Source organism: Emydura macquarii, unplaced genomic scaffold (assembly GCF_026122565.2).
Source record: "Emydura macquarii macquarii isolate MOO-44397 ecotype Brisbane River unplaced genomic scaffold, CSIRO-AGI_Emac_v2 contig_1062, whole genome shotgun sequence".
NCBI lineage: Eukaryota > Metazoa > Chordata > Testudines > Chelidae > Emydura > Emydura macquarii.
In genome coordinates, this window is record NW_027131199.1 from 153,831 (window position 1) to 180,514 (window position 26,684).

At 50.4% G+C, this 26,684-nt stretch overlaps 1 protein-coding gene across 1 annotated transcript; it reads left to right on the top strand.

Annotated features, from left to right (window-relative positions):
• The first annotated feature begins 2,029 nt into the window (after positions 1 to 2,029).
• On the top strand, positions 2,030 to 26,684 carry LOC137151431 (immunity-related GTPase family Q protein-like). The gene is made up of 3 exons (XM_067545694.1): positions 2,030 to 2,171; positions 3,106 to 4,282; positions 25,329 to 26,684. Exons 2-3 carry the CDS (start codon positions 3,119 to 3,121, stop codon positions 26,682 to 26,684), a joined length of 2,520 nt encoding a protein of 839 aa, XP_067401795.1. The 5' UTR covers positions 2,030 to 2,171; positions 3,106 to 3,118.

Here is a 26,684-nt window from a genome sequence, read left to right on the forward strand (position 1 = left end):
TGGCAGGGAGTGCTGTTGGTTAACACTGCTAATCCCCAGCACCATAACAAAACTCTTTAGCATCACTTTAAACACAAGACTTCAGAGAGGTTGCTGCTAATGGTTCTCCAAGTTATGCAAGCCTGTAACCCTTCTACCAGTCCGAGTCGGCAGCAACAAGGGGTGGGTTCAATATCTAGGGCAGTGGTTCCCAGCCTGTGGCCCGAGGTCCAAAAGTGTCCTACTGGGGCTTTCAAAGTGGCCCATGGCTCCCCTCCTGCTGGCTATAGCAGGTAGCAGGGCAAAGGGCTCTGCCTGGGTCCATAGGTACTGGGTCCCTGCTGGAGCCAAGGGAGGGGAGCACTGATCTCCCATCCCCCTGGCTGCATAAAGGAGCAACAGCCTTGGGACCCATGTGGAGTGCACGGGGCTACATGATGCATGTGGTTTCCCTGCTGCAGCCAGGGACACTCCTGTCTGGCTGCCTTGGGGGGGGGAGTGGGGGGCACTGGTGGAGAGTGGTGGCCCTTCAGGGTTGTAAAAATGATATCTGTGGCCCTCGAGCCAAAAATATTGGGAACTACTGATCTAGGGGATCCTTTCAACCACACAGCACAAAACCGGCTCGAGCCCCCACCCAGTCACTTGGGAAATCACACCCCACCCCTGGGAACCCCATAGGGCAATACTTCCCTCCCGCTAGCTCAGAGTCTGGGTGTAGAAAGAAAAACCTTTTAATAAACGGGACTAACTCAGCACTGGTTTGGGAAAACAGCACACGCAGGATTCATAACAACAGAACCCCTGAACAAAACCCCCCACCCACCCCGGAGTACATTGGGCAGCGTCCTTTGCCTCCCCCTTCTCGCTTCCCTCCCCCCACTCACAGCTGTTGTCACTGGTCAGTGATGACCTGGAACCCAGAGCTGCCTCTGCGTGTGTTCACTCACCTGTCACGGGGGCTGGGGGGGGAAGGGGGCACTGTACTTGTCCTGCAGACCATCCCCGCTGCTGCCTCCCCAGCTACCCTGCGCTCTGCAGCCTCTCAAGGTCTCCTCCAGCTCTCAGTGATTGCAGCGCTTGCCCGCACTGAACAAAACAAGAGACTCCAAAATGCATGTTGACGAGCTCTGCAAACACTGGGAGAAGAGGGTCAAACCCGGCCTGGGGCCTCTGCACAGAGCCTCACTTCCAGACACAACCACGTCTCCCCAGACTCTGCCACGTGCCCGGTTCTGTTCAGACCAGAGCGACTCGTTCACCAGCCCAGGCTAGGCACGTTCTGCTGCCATTGTTTGTCACACAATCAGGGGAAACATCCCGTTCCCCTGCAATGAACGCTGACGTGATTTGTGACCCAGCACCGGCCAAAGGGACCATCTGGGCAAAGCAATCCGGTCAGGCTGAGCACGTAGGTGTGCTCCTGCAAGTACAGTGCTGCCCCCCCCTCCGCCCCCCCAGCTGGCTCAGCAAGGGGGGGTCATTTCAGACCCGCTTACAGCCTGAAATGCTTTGCTGAATCAATGCTTCAAAGCGGGGGATGGAAAGTCAGACGGGGGGGGAATAGGGGGTGCGTCCTGTGACTGGCTTTGAGACACAAGTTCTCACCACACCTGTGCTCCTCATGGAGACACAGCCCAGCCTTGTCCTAAAGCTCCAAAGTGTGTGTGTGGCCCTGCTGCCTGGGATGAGATCTGCTGTGAGTGTGTGTGTGTGTGTGTCTGTCTGTCTGTCTGCTCCCCCTGCTGGGTATGAGGAGTCCTGCTGTGTGTGTGTGTGTGTGTGTGTGTGTGTTATAACTACACACTGTCATCCCCTGACTGCCTGGCGACATTCAGGCTGTGTCCCCCTGGCTACGGTCTGTCCCCTGTCCCCGGATCTGTCCCTCTCCATCACCCACCCAGCCAGCCCTGGGGGAGGAGCCATGCCTTGCTTCCTCAGCCAGCTGCTACTTTCACTTTCGAGCCAGCTGTTCCAGGAAAGGGGGGGCCGTGGGCGAGAGGCAGCGAGGGAGAAGAGGAAAGAGAGAGACACACAAAGAGGGGTGGAGGGAAGAGAGAGAGCTGGGCGCGCACAGAAGGAGAGAGAGCAGCTGAGAAGTTCGGGAGGGAAGCGGGTGCTCTGTGTGTGCACATATTGCTTCCCCTTCCCGCAGACCATCCACCCCGCCCAGCCCAGCCCAGCCGGTGAAGGTAAGAGATTCCCCTGGGCCTCCTTCCCTCGGCTCCTTTGCACGTCCCTAGAGCTTTCTCGCAGCTGCAGTTGGGGCTGCATTTGGGGCGGCTGCGAAGCAGAGAACTTCCTGCAGGAATTGAGGCCGGGGCAGGTCTCTGGCCGGTGTTACGCGGGTGGTCAGATTAGATGAGCCAACGAGCCACTTCTGGCTTCGCAATCGCTGAATCTGCATTTTTCACCTACAAGAGTTTTAGCTGCAAATATTGCGCCCAGCTCTGGTTCCTCAGACTCTCTACGGGCGTCTGTCTGCAGTAGCCGGGCCCTGATTCTGGTTTCCTCCATTCCTGTGCGTGGAGCCGGGATGGGATTCGAGAGCTGTGTGCTCTCCGTATTCCTTCCAGGCCTTCGGTGCGAGGGAGAGCAGCTGCAGGGCTCCCCGTCGTTCCCGAGGCCTAGACGGCATGTTGAGGGAGGGCTGGGTCTGGGCACTGTGCTGCGAAGTCACAGCTGATACATTGTCCTGGTCAGGGAGCAGTGTTCTGGGACCCCTTGAACGTCTCCCCGCTTATTTCGGGGTCTCCAAGGGAGCTGAGATTTTTGACAATTCTGACCTGTGTGTCTGCGCAGCGCCCGGCACAACGGGGGCCCAGAGCTCTGTCTGGGTCTGCGCAGCGCCCGGCACAACGGGTGCTTCGACTATCCACTACTCCAGTACTACTAATAAATAGTGATTAAAAGCAAATAACTCCTATTTTCTCCACAATGCCCCTGCCTCATTCAGCACACGGGCGGATACGCAAGGGGCAGGATCCAGGTTGCACGGGCAACCGTAAATGTACCTGTTCCTAACTTTCCGGTGCTGGACGTTGCTGCCATAAGCCATGCGCGGTTAGTGTAGGATTTCCGGAGGTGACATTAACTAGGAGCTGAAATGTTTCTTCTTCTCTGCAGCGGATTGCGCACCATGGCCGCTGATGGGTTCAAAGCTGCTGTCCGTCAGGGGAACCTGGCAGAAGCAATTTCTGAAGTGCGGGAGAAAATGCTGGAGTCATTTAACAACCACACCCTCAACATCGCCGTCACGGGGGAGTCGGGCTCTGGGAAATCCTCCCTCATCAACGCCATGCTGGGTCTATGTGCGGGGGATGAAGGTGCTGCTGAAACCGGGATCCTAGATTCCAATGCGGAGCCGATGGCTTATCAAGATCCTGTCCTTCTGGGTGTCACGCTCTGGGACCTGCCAGGGGTGGGGGCATCCAAGTTCCCTCCAGACACCTACTGTGAGCAGCTGCGTTTGAGCCGATTCGAGTTCTTCATCATCGTCGGCTCCCAGCGCTTCCGCTCCGCCCACGCCAGCCTGGTCCGTGAGATCCAGAGACTGGGGAAGAGGTTCTACTTTGTGCGCTCCAAAGCCGACATGGACCTGGACGCTTCCAGGAGGCAACGTGCCTCCACCTACAACGAGGAGAAGATCCTGCAGCAGATCAGGAAGGACTGCAAGAGTGGCCTGGAAGCTGAAGGGGTGCGCCAGCCGCAGGTTTTTGTGGTGTCCAGCTGGGAACCCAGCCGCTACGATTTTCCCCTCCTGCGGCAGACTTTGCAGAAGGAACTCCAGAGCCTGAAGAGACACGCTTTCCTGCTCAGCCTGCCCGGTGTCTCCTCACCCGTCATCAGCCAGAAAAAAGCCGCCCTGAAGAGGGAGATGTGGAAAGCAGCCCTTTTCTCATGTCTCATGGCTGCCATTCCTGTGCCCGGCGTCGCGTTCTTGTGCACCTTCTTCGTCTTCAGGAAACACCTGTTCAGATATTACAGCAGCTTCGGCCTGGATGACGGGTCCCTCTCTGCTCTCGCCCGGCAGGTTGGGAAGCCCGTTGTGGAGCTGACGGCCGAGATGAAGTCCTGGCGAACAACCCCAATGACGGCCCTGAAGTTACTGTTGGATTCGGTGGGTGCCGCCGTGATGATAACGGAATATTCTTGGAAGCGCTTCCCAGTATTTGGTGCCGGGATCTCAGGAGGGGTTGCCATGGTTACCACGTACTGTCTGCTGCGGAAGTGTTTGGCCGCCGTAGCTGACGATACCCAGCGGGTTCTGAGCAAAGCTCTGGAGGCAGAAGGGAAAAAAACCGTCTAGTGTTTGGTGTTGTGTTGGATGAGCCTGTTGCTGTCTGAGCCAGCAGACAGGGCCTTGGAGTTCAGCAGGAAAGGTTCGTGCTTTTCCATCCACGAGTCCCACGTTCCGTCCCCATAAGCCAACCACCCACGCGTGTCATTGCCACCAGTCACAGCACCCACAACGAAGGAGACAGACTCGGGGACAGCTCAACGCTCCTGAGGTTTCACCCACAATGAACGAGGCACCTCCCTTCTTGACAGTCATAGAATAAAAATATAATTATACTGAATCCGGTTCTCTCTGTCTAGTTCCCTCTGTGCTTCTCTTTCACTTCGGCATCTGAGCATCTTGCAAACATTAATTGATCAGATTCCCTCACTGGGGCAAATCAGCTGACTCACCATTCACCGCAGCTGGTGTGAATTGGCCATCGCTGCTTTGGAGTCAATGGGGCCAGACTCCATTGAGTAAAATTTTCTGAAGCACCTGAGTGATTTAGGAGACTCGGTGCCAGTTCAAATGTGACGTGTGCACTCAGGAACCAAAGCCCTTTGTCCCCCTGGGAAAGTTTTTCAGTGTAACCCCAGGTGTGAATTTAAACCCGTAGGATTATCCTGGAGTGACTCCGGTGTGGACACCCTCATTCCAGCAAGAGCGTGACTTTTTTTCTGTTTAGTGTATGTCACTTGGGAAGGGATTTAAGCTAAACCGAAAAATGTCTCTGTTCTACCAGCATAAGAGCATCCGCGGAGCAGGGGGTTTTAGCAGCAGAAGCAGTAAATCTGCCCTTTGAAGACAAGGACTAAAAGTCTCATTAAAAGTCAGTCAGCCCAAAAATCACCAACCACTTGGGAAAATCTCGCCCTCTGAATCTGTTCAGCTGCATTTACTGCAATGCTGAGGCAGCTGGTTTGCTGTGTGCGTTTTTCATGCTGACCAGTATCGTCTGATTGTTTCCTTGCACTTTCTTGGTCTATTTGTTGAATGTACACATTGCTCAAAGTCTTATGTTTAGCTTGAAAGGGCTTTGGGGCAGGGCCCGTCTCTTTGTTACGCCTTTGTACAGCGCCTAGCGCAATGGGGCCCTGGCTTCTAAATGCTACCGTAATCCAAGCAAATCACAGTAGTCATAATAATTTGCTAGATACCGAGTTCTCTTGCTGTGTCAGCTGACTGCTAGCGAATAGTGATTCTAGTCACATCGTCTGGTGATCATGTGATGCTTTATTGACTCATTCATTCTCTGCGGCAGATGATGTTTAATTTAATAACCCGTTAGATTCCACATCCAATAGCCGGCACGTATCCACGTTTACCTTAATTCACTGATCTCTGTATTTGTTGCCTTCAGGTTTACAATCACAATAAAGGTACATTTAACACACGTCTCTTCCTGCAGCTTTTTGGGCGTCCCTCTCGCTTGAGATTTTGGTACCTCGCTGGTATCACAGCAGCACTATGCAATGGAAAGAGCCCAACATAACTGTCACACACAGCTGGGAACGTGTGTCCCATAACAAAGGAGCTATCAGACACCGCACCAGCTTCCTTTTCCCGGTAGAGTTCAAATGCAGCTCCAGTTAGAGTCCCCTGCTGGAATATTGGGTCCGTTCTGGTGTCCACACGTTCAAAAGGGATGTTGAAAAGTTGAAGAGGAGTCCAAATAAAGTGCTACAAGGATGGTTCAGGGCCTGGAAATCCTGCCTTATACGGAAAGACTGAAGAAGCTGGATGGGTTTAGTGTATCCAAGAGAAGGGTAAGAGTTGGTTTGATCATGGTCTGTTAGCAGCTACGTGGGGAGAAGATGGGTGATATCAGAGGACTGACTCTTTGACGGGGTTAGACAAAGACAAAGATCCAGTGGTTGGAGCTGAAACTAGATAAATTCAACTAAAAATATTTCCCCACCTCTCCCATCAGTATTTACCCACTAGCAGCCCCAGGGACACGACGTGTCAGGGACTTTGCCCCCCCCCCCCCCATACAAGGGGAGTGTAATGGGGCATTGGCTGGGGAAAGAATGGGCTGGGGCTGCCCTGATCCAGGGTTTTGTCCCTGGGTGGAAGCAGCCAGTGGGGGAGGGAAGCAGTGCTGGGAAGAGGGGGCTTTGAGAGATGCCTGTTTGCAACCCGGGCATGGCCAGGCTGCAGGCTTGGAAAGCTGGGGGTGCTGTGGAAAGGTGGGTACAACCCTGCCATGGTGCGAGGGTCTCTCCGTGGTTTCAGGCCTCCTATGGTGTGTGTGCAGTCTCTCTATAATTAGACTTTCCACATGGTGGGGATTCTCTCCGGTTAGAGCAGGGGGGGCTGGGAGCCAGGACTCCTGGGTTCTTATCTTGGTTGGGGGAGGGGAGTGTGCTGAGCAGTGGGGGTGCAGGCTGAATGGGCTACACACACCGCGTTCCCTTTTCTTTCCTGAAGTCCCCACCCACTCCCAAGCAGGGGAGGGGGGGGAGTGGCTCTTCGGCAGCGTATTTGCATTTGGGGGTAGTGGGCGGCGCTGCTTTCCACTGACCCTGTTCTGGGGACTCACACAGCATCTGGGCTCTGGGAGCAGCCTGGTGCACAGCTGGATTCCCACTCATGCCGTCTGTTTTCCAGGACGGTGCTAGTTTTGGATTATCGCCGGGGGGTGGCTATTTATTTATTCATTTATTTGCATCAAAGTCACCCTTGGGTCTGAAGCCGTGAGGGGGTCGGGAGCTCACTATCACCACCTGCTCTAGATGGGCAGGGAGCTCTCTGCCGCCATCTGTTGGGGAGCAGGGTAAATGGCTGAAGGAGCCAGGTCTCATTTGCATATCAGCTCTGTGACTGTTTGGGGTCATTTTGTTGACAATACAGCAGGTTTGGAGTCTGGCAATAATAAAAGGCATTTCTCCCTACTGGGAAAGGAAAGAACAAAAGAACCACACCGGGGTGTGCCTAGAATGAGGGTCACCTTGACCAAAACCGCAGTGTGGCATGGTTGGGCAGCAATGCTGGGGAGGCTTCCTAGAACTTGAGAAGGTTGTTGTGTTTTGAAGAACTTGTATGTAATGGAGTTTATTGTTAGTAGAAATATGTCTTTCAGAGAGATGGTGGTGTTAAGGTGAGGTAGTTTGGAAGTGGGTAAGAATGTGCAGGTGGCTCATATTGTAGCCATAGAGAGCTTCTGGTTTGCTGTACAGGCCTTCTGTAAGGAGCTATGGCCTAGAACCGGGTCTGTGGGGCTTGGGGTAGCTGATACTCCTGTGGGGAGGCCGGCAGAGGTGTGGTACGGTTGCACTATAGAGAGCAGGCACTGTAAGAAGTACTGCTCAAGAGACCCAGAAGAGACCCAGAAGTTGTCTGGGCAACCACACAGATTTCAATGCCAGACTTCTCCTCATTTCCATGTTTATGACCCTGGCCTGACCCTGACCCTTGTTCACGCGATCCGGCCTTGTAATTCCTCCAACTCCTGCCCGGCGACTCCCGTCGTGGGTGGGCAGACCTCAGTCCACCTGTGACCACTGGGCCAGACCATCTGTGCCCTGCTCCCTCACACCTCCATACCCAGCAATCAAAACTGAGCTCACCTCAGCCGGCTCAGCTAGTGGAGCTCCTGGAGCAGCCCAGGCAGCAGACGGCCCTTCCTGAATATTTGGAGTCAACCAGCCTTGGCCAACATACGGCAAGTGGGGAGGAGGGAAGTGGCTGCAATGTCCCAACCAGCCACAGCTGAGAGAGGAGCCCTGTGCTTGGGGCTCTTGTTAAGACTCTCTGGAACGGGATCTTACCTCGTTGATATTGTTGATTTATTCATTGCTGGCATCCCCAGGATCATTCTGGTGTCCCCGCTAACAATAAAGCTTCGTTTGTTGAACCCCCTGGAGTCAGTGTTGGAGTGCTGCAGTATCCTAGAATATTAGAGTTGGAAGGGACCTCAGGAAGTATCTAGTCCAACCCCCTGCTCAAAGCAGGACTAACCTCAGCTATATCATCCCAGCCAGGGTTTTGTCAAGCCGCAGCTTAAAAGCCTCTAAAGATGGAGATTCCACCACCTCCCTAGTAACCCATCCCAGTGCTTCACCACCCGCCTAGGGAAAAACTTTTTCCTAATGTCCAACCTAGACCTCCCGCACTGCAACTTGAGACCGTTGTTCCTTGTTCTGCCATCGACTACTATTGAGAACAGCCTAGCTCCATCCTCCCTGGAACCACCTTTCAGGTAGTTGAAGGCCGCTATCAAATCCCCCCTCATTCTTCTCTTTTGCAGACTAAACAAGCCTAGTTCCCTCAGCCTCTCCTCATAAGTCTTGTGTTCTAGCCCCCCCATCATTTTTATTGCCCTCCGCTGGACTCTCTCCAACTTGTCCACATCCTTGTTGTAGTGGGGGGGCAAAACTGGACACAATACTCCAAATGCAGCCTCACCAATGCCGAATAGAGGGGAATAATCACTTCCCGTGACCTGCTGGCAATTCTCCTACTAATGCAGCCGAATATGCTATTAGCCTTCTTGACAACCAGGGCACACTGCTGACTCATATCCAGCTTTTTATCCACTGTTACCCCCAGGTCCTTTTCTGCAGAATGGCTGCCTAGTCTGTCGGTCCCAGTCTGTAGCTGTGCATGAGATTCTTTTGTCCTAAGTGGAGGACTCTGCACTTGTCCTTGTTGAACGTCATCCAGGAGCCCAGGGTGGTGTACATACTTCCCCAGAGTTGTGGGTGTGGGCTGAAGCCAGTGTTAAGTTTCCAGAAGGATCTCCTAGGAAATTGAGCCCCTTTTGGCTGCCAACCCTGGTGGAAGGTTTACACTGGTATCCTTATAAATATCTACTCCCTTTCCAACATGTAAATATCCAGTCCAAACATCCACCCTGCAGGGCTCACCCTTCAGTCTAGTTAAGGCCCCTTAATCAATGTTATCCTAAGAGCGATAAAGATCAGATGCACAAAGTGGCAGATCAAATTCCATGGGGGTTTATTAATGGTTACAATTATTTCTACGCAGATTCAAATGACAATAAAGCCACAGCAATGAGCACATAGTGTGACTGAATCCACATTATTGACTGCACAATACAGAGCAAATCAGTATCTATCTGCTGGTGTCTAGTATCTCAGGAGCCACTCAGCACCAGTTCCTGAAGCAATGCGATTAAAGTGCACATGCCCCAGGTTAGTCTGAGCGGTGTTGGTGATTCCAAGACAGCCAGACAAACCTAAACATAGCCTCAAACAAGCAAATCAGGGCATACACTCAGCAGCAGTAGCTGAAACTGCCGCGCAGGGATCTAACGAGAACCTCACAGCAGCAGTTGAACTATCTAGTCTCAGGTACGTGTTTAGCAGCCCGATGCTCGCAAGCCCGGCTCAGGGTATAACTTTTATTACGCTGCATTAGAGTAGCACCTTCTGAGACTGGGTCGTATTGTGCCAGGAGCTGCAGACTGTGACAAGATTGGGGCCCACATTCTATGGGGTGCAGAGGTCATGGTAAGAATCGAAGGGACCGAATGCAGGGCAGTGCTTGACACTGGATCTCAAGTGACTATTATATTTCAGTCATTCTACCAACAGAGGCTTGTGCACCTGCCTATACAACCCCTGACAAGGTTTGGCCTGTGTGGTCTCAGCATGGGTGAATACCCCTACCAAGGTATGTCACAGTGCACCTGGAATTTCCAGAGGAGGTTGCCGGGCTGAGGGAAGGGGTGGACACTGCTGCCTTGATATGCCCCGACCCTAAATGGATCTCCGAGGTGTCTGTGCTGATAGGGACCAACTCCAGTCTCTTCAAGATACTCACTGACTACTGCAGACAATGAGCTGGGGACCAGTACATAAACACCCTGATGATCCATACGCTTTGTGCTGAAGCCTATAGGAAAACCAAGAGCATTTAGAAGGAGATGTCTGAGCTACCAACTGGAGCACTGAAATACGCAGATGCGACCCTCCTTGCAAGTGCCTACAAGGGCAGAGCGAGAAGTGCCTGTCATGAGCATTAACAATGGTAGATCAGCCAGCTGAAGGAGGACTCCCTGAAGGAGTGCTGGTCCCCGCTGGAGTTATAACCCTACCCACTGAAGCCCAGAAAAAAGTGGTTATACTGGTGACAAATGAAATAAGCCGTGATGTCTGAGACCTGGTGGAGTAACTCACATGACTGGAGCACTGTCATGGATGGCTGTGGGCCCTTTACAGAATGGGGGAGGCAACCTAGTGACAGAGGATGTGGAGAAAGCTGAGGTACTCAATGCCTTTTTTGCCTCTGTCTTCACAGACAAGGTCAGCTCCCAGACTGCTGCACTGGGCGGCACAGAATGGGAAAAAGGTGAACATCCTACAGTGCTAAAGGAACAGGTCCAAGATTATTTAGAAATATTGGACATACACAAGTCCATGGGGCCGGATGCAATGCACCCGAGGGTGCTGAGGGATTTGGCTGATGTGATTTCAGAACCATTGGCTATTATCTTTGAAAGCTCGTGGCAATTGGGGGAGGTCCCTGATGACTGGAAAAAAGCAAATCTAGTGCCCATCTTCAAGAAAGGGAGGAAAGAGGATCCGGGGAACTACAGACCAGTCAGCCTCTCCTCAATCCCTGGAAAAATCATGGAGCAGGTCCTCAAGGAATCCATTTTAAGGCACTTGGAAGAGAGGAAGGTGATCAGGAACAGTCAACACGGATTCACCAAGGGAAAGTCATGCCTGACCAACCTGATTGCTTTCTATGAAGAGGTGACTGGCTCTGTGGATGTGGGGAAAGTGGTGGACGTGATATACCTTGACTTTAGCAAAGCTTTTGATACGGTCTCTCACAGTATTCTTATCAGCAAGTTAAGGAAGTATGGGTTAGATGAATGGACTATAAAATGGATAGAGAACTGGCTAGAGAATAGGGCTCAACAAGTAGTGATCAATGGCTCCATGTCTAGCTGGCAGCCGGTCACAAGCGGAGTGCCCCAGGGGTCGTCCTGGGGCTGGTTTTGTTCAACATCATCAATGATCTGGAGGATGGGGTAGATTGCACCCTCAGCAAGTTTGCAGATGACACTAAGATAGGGGGAGTGGTAGGTACCCTGGAAGGTAGGGATAGGATACAGAAGGACCTAAACAAACTGGAGGATTGGGCCAAAAGAAATCTAATGAGGTTGAACAAGGACAAGTGCAGAGTCCTGCACCTAGGACAGAAGAATCTCATGCACAGCTACAGACTGGGGATCGACGAGCTAGGCAGCAGTTCTGCAGAAAAGGATCTGGGGGTAACAGTGGATAAGAAGCTGGGTATGAGTCAGCAGTATGCCCTGGTTGCCAAGAAGGCTAATAGCATATTGGGCTGCATTAGTAGGAGCATTGCCAGCAGTTGACGGGAAGTGATCATTCCCCTCTATTCGGCATTGGTGAGGCCGCATTTGGAGTATTGTGTCCACTTTTGGGCCCCCCACTACAACAAGGATGTGGAGAAGTTAGAGAGAGTCCAGCGGAGGGCAACAAAAATGATTAGGGGGCTGGAGCACAAGACTTATGAGGCGAGGCTGAAGGAACTAAACTTGTTCAGTCTACAGAAGAGAAGAATGAGGGGGGATTTGATAGCAGCCTTTAACTACCTGAAAGGGAGTTCCAGGGAGGATGGGGCTAGGCTAGGCTGTTCTCGGTGGTGGCAGATGACAGAACAAGGAGCAACGGTCTCAAGTTGTGGGGGGGGGGGAGGTCTAGGTTGGACATTAGGAAAAAGTTTTTCACTAGGCAGGTGGTGAAGCACTGGAATGGGTTACCTAGGGAGGTGGTGGAATCTCCATCTTTAGAGGTTTTTAAGCTGCGGCTTTTCAAAACCCTCACTGGGATTATTTAGCTGAGGTTAGTCCTGCTCTGAGCAGGGGGTTGGACTAGATGACCTCCTGAGGTCCCTTCCAACTCTATGATTCTATGAATCTATGTCATTGTGAAGGAAGGGCAGCAGATAGCAGACCTCCTTGAGCCCGAAACTATTGTGAGACCCCAGTGTGAAACCAAAGTTCCGGTAATAGATCCTGCAAGGTTTGACTTCAGAGATTCGCCATTGTCTAAAGAATAGAAGGATCGACTGAGAAAGATGCTTTGTGAAAGCTCCAGGGTATTCTCAATAGGTGAGTGGGAAGTGCGATGTGGAAAAGACGTGCAACACAACATCAGGCTCCAAAACACCCGACCTTCCAGGGAGAGATCTAGGAAGATTGCTCTCTCGGAGATGAAAGATGTGCAACACCAACTCCAGGAACTGCTTTCGAATGGCATCATTACAGAATCCCACAGTCCGTATACCTCTCCTATTGTGGTGGTCTGTAAAAAAAGTGGAAAAATCCAGATGTGTATTGACTACCATACCTTAAACCGACGCAATGTAGTTGATCAGTATATCATGCCTCGAATCCAAGATACATTAGACTGTTTGCTGGGGAGCCAGTGGTTCTCCGTATTGGATCTCTGGAGTGGATACTATCAGATCCCTCTGTGAGAGGAAGATAAAGAAAAGACAGACTTCATCTCTCCATTAGGCTTCTATCAGTTTGAATGCATGCCCTAAGGGATTTCAGCGGCACCTGCCACATTTCAACGTCTCATGGAGAGAGTTGTGGGAGACATGAACTTACTGCAAGTTTTAGTTTATCTGGATGACCTAATCGTGTTTGGAAGAACCTCGGAGGAGCACAAAGAAAAACTTCTAAAAGTGTTAGGCACATTGGAGGCTTATGGACTGAAACTCTCAGTTGACAAATGCCAGATTTGTAGAACATCAGTGAAGTATATGGTACATCATATCCCAGGAGGGTGTGAGTACTGATCCAGATAAAATAGAAGCACTCCCTACAAGGCTGTGCCCAAGAAATTAGAGAGAGCTCAAGACCTTTCTCAGATTTGGTGGCTATTATCGCAGGTTTGTGAAGAATTATGCTGCCATTGTAAAGCCTCTGAATGATCTTGCCCAGGGGGTACCCGACCAGCAAAAACAAATCCAAGACCAAGAGTAAAGGGAGCTCCTCAAGGCCTCCTGTGCCGAGACTCTCTGGCCTCTTAGAGCCCTTTGGATCACTATGGGATGAGAAATGTGAAACGGCCTTTCGAGAAATCATTAATTGAATAACTCATGCCCCAGTTCTGGTCTTTGCTGACCCAGGTAAACCATTTATCCTACACACAGGTGCCTGTTTAGAGCCATCCTATACCAGGAAGTTGAAGGCACACGAAAACCTGTGGCCTTTGCCAGCCAAGGGTTGTCGGATAGTGAAACCCGCTACCTGCTCACAAACTGGAATTCTTGGCTTTGAAATGGGGCATCAATGAGAAGTTTCGAGACTATTTGTATGGTGCTCAATTTCAGGTATGGACAGACAACAGTCCGCTGACTTACGTGTTAACAAGTGCTAAGTGTCATGCTGGCTGGTTTGGGGGGTGGGAGAGTATTTATTATATTATTTAACATCAATAAGTCAAAATCATAATAATTCATGTGAGATATGCGTGTCAGGTACTGCTAGAAAGGCTGTAATGTGCTAAGCAAGATGATAATGTTTATGTTCATGTGTTATGTGTGTAATGGAAGTTATGGATATGGTTGCTATATCTGTATTTCAAATTGTGCTGTGTCTGGGCAACACCCCAGACAGGATGGGTGCAGCACTAGCCTGTTTAATGGCCCATTAAGAAATTCACAGGTCCAGGCGGTCCAGGGGGAGAAGCCAGGGATATACCTGATGAGTCACCAGGACTTACTCATGTGACCCTGGACTCCATCTTATTCCTGTAAAATTCCACCAGCAGCCTGGCAAAGGCCAAAGGACATAAAAGGCAGCTGCCCGGGATCCATTTTGTCTTGTCGTCTTCAGCCACTAACCTACCTCTGCATCAATGCATCTACAGCTGAACTGACGCTGTGAAACAAAGGATTGAGACCCATCCAGGTATTGGATGTATACCAGAGGGACTATAAAAGCCTGCGAACTCCACAATTCTGTTAGAAACCTGATATATATGGACTTTCAAATCAATTGTATTTGCCTGATTGCTTTAATCCTTTAACATTTCTCTTATAGTTTGTTTCTTTCTTTTTATAATAAACCTTTAGTTTCAGTACTAAAGGATTGGCTGGCAGCGTGGAATTTGGGGTAAGATCCAAACTTGTATTGCTCTGGTGCTGTGGCTGACCCTTTGGGGTCAGGAGAAACCTTTTTGGTAAAGAGCAGAGAGTTTTAAATAACTGATCTCTTTACTGGACCTACTGGCTGATTGGGAGCCAGAGGCTGAAATGCAGTAAAGGGGGCTGTGTGTATTTGTGTACTGGCTTCTTGATAACTGGTGTGGGGAATCAGAAGCACTGTTCGTGGCAGGTTGGGCAGCCTGACTTCAGTGTCACCCACCAGTGCTCGGAGAATCTGCTCTCCTTTTGCAGCCTGCCCTGACAATGGCATTTTCTGGTGGCTGCCCTAGGCATGGATGGGTCACACTAAGCTTGATGCTATTGGGCAGAGATGGATAGCTGCCTTGGCCAGCTATGAGTTCAGCATTCAGTACTGATCAGGGAGAAGCAATGTGGATGTGGATGCGTTGTCCTGGCGCCCACAAGCATCAGACCTTTCTGTGATCCCTGTGGATGGAGTGAGAGCTATTTGCAGTGAGAATTGTCAAGAGCCAAAGGACCAGAAGAGCCCTCGTGGTTGTGTGGCAGAAACTCTAGGCTTGCCCCCTGAAAGTGAGCCACCTGCCTCAGTGAACTATATTGTGTTGGACCAATCCCCATTGCCCATGCTCAGTGCTGTCCACTGGCAAAAAGCCCAGCTGCAAGATATTGACATTCATAACACTCTATTTACCAAAAGGGAGGGAGAAAACCCTGCCACAGTGATTCCATCTTCCCCTGAGTGAAAACAACTATTGAGAGAATGAGGCAAACTGAAACTTATTCAGGGGGTGCTGCATCGGGTCACCAGAGACCCCTCGCAAAAGCAACGAACACAACCAGTGCTACCAAACGAGTTCAGAGCCCTGCCCATGAGGGCCCTGAATGATGACTTTGGACATCTGGGAATGGAAAAACCCAAGAGCTCATTCCTAGTAGGTTCTATTGGCTGCGGATGGCTGAGGATGTTTGCAAGAAATGTGAGACCTGCACTCGGTGCGTTCAACGGGAAACCCTGCCCACTAGAGCATCGTATCTGAAGAATATCACCAGCATCAAATTGTTGGAGCTGGTATGCATCAACTTCTTGTCTTTGGAAGTGGACAGGAAGATATGGGAAACATCTTAGTTGTGATGGACCATTTTACACGTTATGCACAGGCCTACCCCACACGTGAGCAGAAGGCTACTACCATTGTTTGAGTGTTGTGGGGAAAATATTTTTCAGTGTATGATTCCTGGCTCTGATACACTCTGATCAGGGGCAGGACTTTGAGAGTCATCTTCTGAAGGAAGTGCTGAGGATGGCCGGTGTCATGCTGGTTGGATCAGGGGAGGGGGGGGCATTTCCTGTATTGTGTAACAGTAATATGTCAAAATCATAATGATTCATGTGAGATAGGCCGTGTCCGTTACTGTTAGAAAGGATGTGATGCGCTGAGAAAGCTGGCAATGCTCATGTCCATGTGTTATGTCTGTAATGGACGTTATGGACATATCTGATGTACCTGTGCTTCAAACTATGCTGTGTAAGACACACCCAGACAGTGGCAGCAGGACAATAGCCCGTTTAATGGCCCAGCAAAACCTTTACAGAGGCAAAGGGACCAGGAAGAAACTAAAGACAGACCTGAAAGTTACCAGGATTGAGTGAGTACAAATATAAGGTATTACAGTCAGAAATGCTTACAAGTGAAATGCAGAGAAAATGCTTTCTTGTAACTAAAACTTAAGCTAGACTTGGTTCAAGGTCATATCCTGACCACATGTTCCCAGCAACACGAGTGACCAAATTCTTTGGTCAGGATGATCCCATTTAGTCAAAGGGCTGCTTTCTTTGTCTTCTTAGGTGAAAGAGAGAGCCAGGAAAAGATAGGGAGATATCCCCGGAGTGTTTTTGCCACTCTCTTTCATTTCTGTCGCTCTTTGAAGTGGATTTTTCTGAGAATTGCCCTGTCACGCTGGTTGGATCGGTTTGTGTGTGTGTGTGTGTGTGTGGGGGGGGGGGGGGGGGGGGGGAGTGACATTTACTGTGTTGTGTAACATTACTATGTAATAAAGGAAAATAATTGTCTGCTTGACCACAGTTACTCCATTTTAGTTTTCTTTAGTGTTCTGCTTTCTGCTGAAGATCGCCCACCCCCTCCTCTTTTGCTCTTACAGTGCTTATTTTGTGCCAGGGTCAGAGAAAAGTTTCCTAGAAGAAGCAAGGAGATAGCAGAAACCAGTTGGGGCTAGTTATACAGCCTTGAGAGAGAGACCAGGCAACTCTGATAGATAAGCTGAAATCTTCTGTTAACATGTTTTTTGTTATGCATACCTTTATAATTAGAAGAAGTAGAAAAGTGTAAGCCAATAGCAATGGTAGTAATAATTTTGAATGTACCTATAAGCATTAAGAATTTATGCATATGTAATTCCTTTGTCTATGTTTGTATAAATATGCAAAAGAACATGCCTTCGGGGTTTCACACTGACCACTTGCTGGGAAGTGTCTGACCTCTGCAGAAATAAAGTTTGGAGACTGCCCAACTACCTGCGTGAATCTCTTTTCGGTGCAGGGTAAATGAACCTCAATTGGAATCTTTTCCCAACAGTAACGAATCATGTAAGATATGCCATGTCTGGTTCTGTTAGAAAAGATGTAATGTGCTGAGTGAGATGATGATACTTATGTTCATGTGTTATATCTGTAATGGAAGTTATGGGCATATTTGGTGTATCTGTGTTTCAAACTGTGCTGTATAAGATGCACCCCAGACAGGGCGGGTGGCAGAAAAATGGCCCGCTTAATGGCCCATCAAAACTTTCACTGATGCAAGGGGCCCCGGGAAGAAACTAGTGACATATCTGAGGAATCACCAGGACTTGCTCATGTGACTCTAAACTCCATTTTGGTGCCTGTAAAATTCCACAAGACAACATGGCCAGGGCCAGGGGGTATATAAGGCGGTGGCCTAGGAAACCATTTTGTCTTTGATCCTGTTCAGCTACAGACACACACCCACCTCTGGATCAATTGATTTGCAACTGAACCGAAGGACTAAGACCCATCCAGGTACTGGATGTGTACCAGAGGAACTGTACAAGCTGCAACTCCACAATTCTCCCAGAAACTTGATGTATATGGACTTTTAATCATTTGTATGTATCTGATTTGCTTTGACTCTCTAACATTTCTCTCGTAGCTTGTTTCTTTCCTTTTACAATAAACCTTTAGTTTTAGTTACCAAAGGACTGGCTGGCAGCATGGTATTTTGGGTAAGATCCAAACTCATATTGCTCTGGTGCTGTGGCTGACCCTTTGGGGTCAGAGGCAACCTTTTTAGTAAAGAGCAGAGAGTTTAAATAACTGGTCTCTTTACTGGGCCTAGTGCTGATTTGGGAGCCAGGAACTGGAATGCAGTAAAGGGAGCTGTGTGCTTTTGTGGACTGGCTTCTTGACAACCAGTGTTGGGAGAATCTGCTCTCCTTTTGAGGCCTTCCCTGATTTTGACATTCTCAGGTGGCTACCCTGGGCACGGACGGGTCACAGCCGGAATTAAGAAGTTGAGGACAACACCTTACCATCCGCAAAGTGATCCACAGCCAGAGCGGTTTACTCGAACTCTGTTGGTTATGCTGGGGACTTTATGGCCAGAACAAAAGGCAACCTGGAGCCAGCATGTATCATTTTTGGTGCATGTGTACAATGCCACAAGGAATGATGCTACAGCATAGGCATGCGCACGGGGTGTGCCAGGTGTGCCCAGGCACACCCTAATGTAGGAGTGTCAAAGTTCTAGGTTGCAAACCTTATTGATGTGTCCCGCGGTGCCATGTCGCTGGAGGGTAGAGCTGCCGCCAAAAGAGAGCAGGGTGCGCGATTTTTCGGCGGAAGGCAAGACAGAGCGAGCTGCCGCCAAAAAAGAACATGCTGCGATCTGCTGACGAAATACTGCTTCTCGCGTTATTTCTCGGTGGAGACTATGACACGGCGAGAATTCTGCCGGCGGGAAATTCAAATGTGGCCCGCCGGTGGAACTGAGTTTCACACCCCTGATAAAGAGCATGAAAAGTCCCTGGGTGCACACCCTAATGAAATGTGCTGCGCACGCCTATGTGCTACAGGTGTCACCCCATATCTTTTGATATTTGGGTGCGAACCAATCTTACTCATAGCCTTGTGTTTCGGAGTATCTAAGGATGGAGATAGCTATGAGACACATCAGCAATATGTCTCATGACTAAAAGAAAAACTGCAGGATGCGTATCGCTTAGCCACAGCTGCTGCCCGCAAGAACTCAGAATGAAACAAGCATCGATATGACGCTAGGGTGCAGTTGCAGGACCTCCGGCAAGGAGATAGCATCCCTCTACAAAACCTGGGTGTTTCTGGCAAACATAAGATAGGTGACTGATGGAAGGCAATACCTTACCTGGTGATTGAAAACCTGGGAGATCTGCCAGATTACAAGATTAGACCTGAGGTAGGGCCAGGACAAATGAAGATGGTACACAGGAATCTCTTACTACCTGTGGAAGAATTGCTAGGCACCCCGATGGACTGGACCCTGAGATGGGACTAGGGCGAAGCAGAGACACTGGACCGAATCCACCACCCAACACGTGCACTGGGTCCTCAGGGATTAACCCGCCCCTACTGAGTGTGTCTGAGAGTGAGTCTGAAGAAGAGGACGCTCCAGTAGTGTGCTCCAGGATGGAGACCAGATCCCGGCCTCAATCAGAGGAACCCAGCCAGAGCTCCAATTCGTCAGCTCTAAACCCCATGGCAGACGCGTTTAGGCCTGTTGCTGATGCACCCACACCAACAGCGGGACCAGGCTGGGACAATGAGCTTGTCTCCGCTACACGCTCAAACCTCGTGGCAGAACAACAGACTGACGATGACACGGCTAGGCTGTTAGCCAGTGGGGACGTACAGGTGGGAGGTGTCTCTGGTGCCCTGGATCTGCCAGGACTGGATCAAGCGATGCAGGAGCCTTTGCCTGTAGCCGAGGGACCCTCCAAGGAACTCTGACCATCCCTAGCCCAAGAAGAGTTTCCCACTGCCCCTGACAGACCCACGCCCAAAAGGCACGACAGAGTTATAAGGCCTGTTAACAGGCTAACTTATGATGCACCTGGGGTGAATAGTGAGGAAGTAATAGACCGAGATCGCAGACTTGTGGCAGCCACCGTAGGTTTCCTTAGACCCTTTGGGGAGAACTCCTGCTGTAGGCTGAGAGCAACTATTTTACCAGTGTTCAGGAGGCAGGAGCAATTGTGAGACCCTAAACTCTATGGCTGTAATCATGTTCACATGTGTTTGGGAACTCTGTGTGTGGAATATCTCGCAGCTCTGTGTGCATTTTGTGTGTAACATCTCACAGTTCAATTTGTTGCTTAGAAATGTTTTGAGAACAGGCAATTGCTTTTTGAAATTTTTGTATTCACAATAAACGTGGAGTACTGCCTTGTGCCCCTGAATAAGATCCTGCTGTTTATTTTATAAGTCTAACATTTGTAAGTATAACAATGCGGATGGTATAATCTGGAGCATGATTTGCCAGGATGACAAATTCTCGGCTGGGGGGAGGAGGTAAGCAAGGTCTGAGTGTCGGTGGCCCTCCCCTACTCCGCCAGCTGAAAAGGGGGGCCCGTTAAGTACAACTAGGTGCTCAGCATGATCGCACTGTACCTGCATAAGCACACCTAGGTGCTGAGCATGATGGGAAATGGTCAGTCTGGCTGGTGTTGGGTTACAAATCACTTGAGTGTTAAGTGCAGGGGTAAGGAAATGTTGTCCTCCTATTGCATAAACACATGACAGCAGAACTGTGCTTAGCCTGGTCTGATGAAAGATTCTCTCTCATCTAAACTGAGCTCAGCGAAGGGGCTTACAGATGCGAAGACAGGGTAAGAACAAGCAGGGAGAGGTTGGGAGTCTCCTGCTGAGGCTGCATTAGCCCTGACAAAGGGCTACTCTCAGGCATGGATTGACTATCTCCTCCCCCTGTTAAAAGGTAGAATTAATGATTCCTCCTGGAGTCTTTTGTTTTGTTAAAAAGCAGGGACAGTGCTTCTGTGTCAGGAGAGGGTTTTCCCATGACCTGAGAAGCTGAAGTCACTGGAAGCTGAAATTTACTAAGAGCTGAAATTGCTAAAGGAACAGGGAAACCTCGAGAGACTGACAACCAGCAGAAGGGATCCAGCAAGGCTGCAGGTGGCGGGAGCCAGCAGAAGGGGCTGGTCGAACTCTGCAATGAAGACGTGGACAATGCAGCTACGATGCTTGATAGGGCAGGTGAAAATGAGAAGGGAGAGGGGAAGGACATGCCCCACATAATCTGGGGTGGGGTGAGTTCTGCTCATTGTGTTCATAAATTCTATGTGCATTGATTTCCTGAACCCGTGCTGTGTTACTTCCTTCCTGTTATTGACAGGTTTACTTTCTACACTCAGACTCCGTGCTTGCCAGAGGGGAAGCGTTGCCTCTTGGGGTCACCGAGGGGATAGTGTGTGACTGGGTGGGGGCTCGAGCCGGTTTGGTGTTGTACCATTCACAGGAACCCCTAGAGATAGAACCCAGCCCTTGCTGATGCTGACTCTGTCTGGCAGAAGGGCTACAGGGTAAGAAATTAAGAACGTCAGACACGAAGCAATTCCTTAGCCACCTTTGTGGGATAAAAGAATTCCAGTCCAGAAGCAAGCAGGACAATGTGGGACTCACACACACTGATGTAAACCCTTCAATCAAAAGCGGCTGTGAGAACCCCCTCCACAGGCTTGCATTAGCTGTGAGCGCACCTGACCTGCTACTTCTTGTTTCTGTAGATTATTGAGTTGTGTTACTTTCACTATTACTCATCTCGACTTGCAGGAAGAGAGAGAGGGCAGTAGACGTGTGAAATCACGCACTAGCATTATCCTATTTCTCTCACTTTGCGGAGAAGGTCCCAGTAAAAGAAGCTCTCAGGGCTGGAAGGTAAGAGATTTTCTGCTCCAGTGTGGGTGGGTGAAATTGATTCCTGGTGTCCTTTGAGCAGCTTCTTCTGAATCGTATCTGTAAATTGAAGGCACAACTGATTTGAAGTGGCTGTTCTGAAGGGCACATAGAAAATCGCTTCTAGATACTCCATATTTACCATCCCACAACACTGAACTCCACCCTGGTAAGCCAGCCAAAGACAGCTCCAGGGGCTTTTTTTTTTTTTCAGGGGAAGGGGGATGCAGGTTGGGTGACACTGAAATGCTTTGTGAATTTCAGTTGGTTTTTGCCAAATTGTTTGTTTTGGGAGAGAGGGGGACGGGACACCCTAAATGCTGCAGAAACCGGAAATGTTTTGTTTTGCCATTTTCTAAATGAAAAGTTTCAGTTTTTTGGCTGGAAGCAGCTTTTTGTTTCAAAATGTCCTCTGGTTTTTTTAAAATTCCAAAATGATAAAATAAAATGGGCAAAACTGAAACGAAACATTTCCTTTGTTCCAAAACAAAATAAAAAGTTGACTTGCTGATTAGCTGAACATTTAAAAAAAAATTGTTTTCGGCTCAACCCCAATGCTTTTTTCCCCCCAGACTTTTAAAAATTGCCAACAAACTGGGAAATCCATTCTTTTCCCAGCTCCAATACACCCTTCTCTCCCCAGCCTGCGGGGTAGCTACAGAGGGGACCTCTTCTCCCCATTCCCAAGCCTGGGCATGGGGAGGAAGTGTCATGATTTACTGACCGCCCTCTCCTCCTCCCCCGGCCTAGTATTCCAGGATAAGGGGGGGAGGAAAGTCACTGTCTGACACCAGGGTTCTCAGGGTCCACACAGGTATATTGGATGCATCCCACAGAACACATCGTGCAGACAGGACCTGCTCTTTTGACTCTGTCCCTTAGGCCGTGCTGCCCCGAAGGCTGGGGCCACTGTATTGACTCCATCTGCTGAGCCACACAACCACGCATTGACTCTGACCGCTAGACAGCTTGACTGTTGGGTCTGAACATCCCTACCCGGCCCCAGGGGGTGACGGGGTGTACTTACCCCTCGTTGAGAACTGCGGGTCTAACACTAAACACTTCAACGGCCCTGGGGGAGGTGGAATACAGTCTGATCCCACTTCCTTTAAGACCAAATAAGACAAACCCATGCAAAAGGGGAAAGAGAAGAACAGCCAAGAGGTGTGGGCTTATGTCGGCGTAGTTAGGGCGACAGTGTCAGTGTAGACGCTGCGTTCCTTACATCGGCTGTTGGCTGGAGCCCTACGGGCACGCACCCTTGAACAGAAAATAGGCCGGTGCTAGGACCCGGGAGGCAGCGTCCAGGCGCAGGGCCAGGGAGCCCCCAGCAAGAAAGGCAGCTCTGTCCCGGCCCCTCTGATCTGCTCCGTGCCCGGCTGCGGAACCTGCGGGGGGGGGGGAGAGATGCAGCGTGGGAAGGACAGAGCCGCCCCTGCCCCTCCCCCCCCCCACAGGTCGAGCAGAGCAGACCCAACAGGGCAGCTCGGTGTTCTCAGAAGGGGGGAGGGTGGCACGTCACCCTCCTGTGCCCCCCCACACCTCACCTCTGTTGGGGGGCAGTGCCCCCTGCACCCCCAAACTGAGCCCATGCCGTTATCTGGAAAGGAAAAGGAGGCTGCATGAGAAGCGATTCCTCGTTCTGCTCCGCGCTGCCCGGCCCAGCTGCAGGATTGTGTACAGCGCCGGGCGCGGTGGTGCAGGCGAGATGGGGACAAAGTGGAGAGAGTCCAGAGAAGAGCAGCAGAACCGGGGCGAGGCCTAGAACACACGAGCCGTGCGGCAGATTGAAACATGCGGGTAGTTTAGTCTGGCGAAGAGACGCCGGCGGGGACAGAACAGTTTCAGGGACATGAGAGGTTGTTACCAGGAGGAGGCAGAAACATTGTTCGCGTTAACCTGTGAGGACAGGACCAGACGCGATGGGCTCAAACTGCAGCGGGGGCGGGTTAGGCTGGACACTAGCGAAAACGTCCCGGCCATCGGGATAGTTCAGCACTGGCACAAACTGCCTCGGGAGGTCGTGGGATCTCGTCACTGGAGGATTTGAAGGGCAGGTTAGACAAAGCCCTGCCAGGGATGGTCTCGTTATCACCAGGTCCTGCCCTGAGTGCCGGGGACGGGTCTACACGACCTCGCGAGATCCCCTCCAGCCCTGCACTTCTCTGATTGTGTCCAAGGGCTGTTTTATTCCGGTCAGTGAGGTTTAGGGCTGCAGCGAGGGGAGGGGGATAAATGGGGGTGGGTGGCAGGGGAGGAGCTGGGGGCCCCATTGGGGGAAGGGTGGGAATTAGAGGGCTGGGGCAGTAGGATGGGTGACAGGAGAGTGGCAGGGCAAGGGGGAAGAATTAGGGGTGAAGAGCGTGTGTCAGTCCCACATCGTCTCCTCCCATGTGTGTACCAGGGTCTGGGAGTGTCTGAGTCCTTCTCCCGGCCACCTCATGTCCACCAGAACCTGGGAGGCTCTGCTCTCTAGGGGTATCTGGTCCCTTCTGACTGCCCCCATGTCGGAGTCTGGAATTAGGAGCTGTTTTCTCTTTCGGGGGGAGTGTTCTGAACCCCTCTGCCTGCCCCCGTGTCTGTGCTGGGAGGTTTCTGGCTTTCACTCCTATCTCCAACACATACTGAAAAGCAACACGTACTCCAGACATCATCAGGCGCCCTCATGGTGACCTCATGCTCTCCTGTCTCTGCAAAGGAGCACATTGAACAGTCCCATCGTCCATGCACCGGGGAGGCTAACCTGTATTACCAGGGCTGAAATTTCCTTTAACGTATTTGGACAGTAGACATGAGGTTAGGCTGACCAGATAGCAAATGTGAAAAATCAGGACACTATTTTTTCGGGGGTGGGGAGGCGGTATAGCTGCATGTATAAGACAAAGCCCCTATTATCGGGACTTTCAGGGTTGCCAACATTTTATTTAAAAGCTAAGGGACTGTTTTCTTAGTAGCCCCACCCCACCTCTCCTCCCAATATTAATATTATTATTATCATTGTTAGAACCACAAGGTTAGAAGGGCCCACGAAGACCAACTTGTCTAACCCCTGCCAAGATGCAGGATTTGTTCAGTCTAAACTCGCCAAGACAGGTGGCCATCCAGCCTCCACTCCAACCCTCCAGCAAAGGAGCTCCCACGACCTCCCTCGGCTGTCTGCTCCACTCTCCTGCTCTTCTTACAGGTAGCAAGTTTTTCCTGCGAGTCAATCTAAATCTGCTGTGCTGTACTTTGAACCCACGGCCTCCTGTCCTGCCTCTGCAGCAAGAGAGAACAACTTTTTCCATCTTTTTCGGCAGCCTTTCAAGTATCAGAAGACCACTAGCATGTCCCTCCCTTCATCTCCTCTTTTCCAAACTGAACACCCCCAGTTCCTTCAGCCTTTGCTCACATGGCTGCATTCCTCCCCTTGGATCATCTTTGTCACTCGCCTCTGGATCCTTTCCAGTTTCTCTACATCCTTTCTAAACATTTGGTGACCAAAATTGGATGCAGTACTGCAGATGAGACCTAACCCGCGCCGGGCAGAGCAGTGCTATCACCTCCTGTGACTTGCATGCTATGCCTCTGTCAATGCAATATTAATTCCATTTGCTTTTTTTTGCAACAGCATTGCATTCTTATTATTATCATCATTATTACTATTAAGAATTATAATACTGAGCAGTTCTCACCTACATTCGCCAGGGGTATTTCTTGCTGAAAAAAGCACTCGCCAGCTCCCAATCTTGTGGTACACAGATGGAAATAGAAGGGACGTCCCTTGTAGTAAGGGACTGTTGGCAGTCCTAGCTGGGGATGCAATTTTCAGCACACCTGCTGGTGGGAGTGAAACCAGCTCCACGGCTGCAACTTTGTAAATTGTTCTGTGAACAGTTTTATCTTTTCAAAAGGCTACATTTACACTAACTGAAAACTGCCTTTTCCTTTTCTTGTCTTGGGAAGAGTGAATCTGTTGTAGGTGCCATGGCTATGGAGTCAATCTCAGCTCTCATGAAGGGTATGGAGTCAATGTCAGCGCTCATGGAGGGCATGGAGTCAATGTCAGCGCTCATGGAGGGCATGGAGTCCATCTCAGTTCTCATGAAGGCTCTCAATCTAGGGTTGGACCCAAAGGAATTGTTCAATGTCTCCATAAAGACGTTTGAGGAGTTCATGGATCTGTTCAAAGACAAAGGTCAGGCTGAAGTGGCTTCTATAGCCCTGGAAAAGCTGGAGTTGTTCAAATCCACCAAGCTCAACATCGCAGTCACGGGGGAGACGGGTGCCGGGAAATCGTCCTTCATCAACGCCCTCCTGGGACTGACCGCTGAGGATGACGGGGCTGCCCGAACGGGGGTGACGGAAACGACGACAAAGCCAACTGTTTATCCCCATCCTAACTACCCCAACGTGATGCTGTGGGATCTGCCTGGCATTGGTGCCCCAGGTTTTCACCCCAAAACGTACCTGCAGCAGGTGAACTTCAAACGCTATGACTTCTTCGTGATCATCGCTTCGGAGCGCTTCAAATACACCCACGCCGCCCTGGCCCGGGAGATCGAGAGGATGGGGAAGAAATTCTATTTTGTGCGCTCCAAGGTGGATGAAGACTTGCGCAATGAACAAAGGGATCACCCTAAAACATTCAATGAGGAGCGTGTCCTGCAGAGGCTCAGGATGGACTGCAGGGAACACCTGCAAAAGTCAGGGATGAGCAACCCAGAGGTTTTCCTTGTCTCCAACTGTGATTTCACGAAGTACGATGCTCCTGGCCTGGTCGAGGCTTTGCAGAATGATCTCTCAAATCTGCAGAGACTTGCGTTTCTGCTCAGTCTGCCAAACCTGTCTGCAGAAATCATACAGGAGAAGAAAGCTGCTCTGCAGAAGCTGATATGGCTAATATCCCTGGTATCAGCTTTAGTCAATGTCATTCCTGTCCTGCAGCTCTCTCTTGCTTGTGATATTGGCATCCTGCTAGGATCCATGATTGCCTTCTACAAGCACTTCGGCCTAGATGATGGCTCCTTGGCCAATCTGGCCAGGCAGGCTGGGAAGCCAATAGAAAAGCTGAAGGCTGTTATCAGATCTCCCAAGCCAGGTGAAATAAACAGCAAATATGTAATCAAACTGCTGCTAAAGAATCAGTTTGGTTTATCTGCATTAACTACAAATCTATCAGTGGTTGGTGCCATTGTAAGTGCAGGAATCTCTTTCGTAACCACCTACTTCATGCTGCTGAAGTTTCTGGATGAAGTGGTGGAAGATGCCGAAAGAGTTCGGAAGGTCGCTTTTGAGGAAGAAGGGAAAAAGTTTAATTAA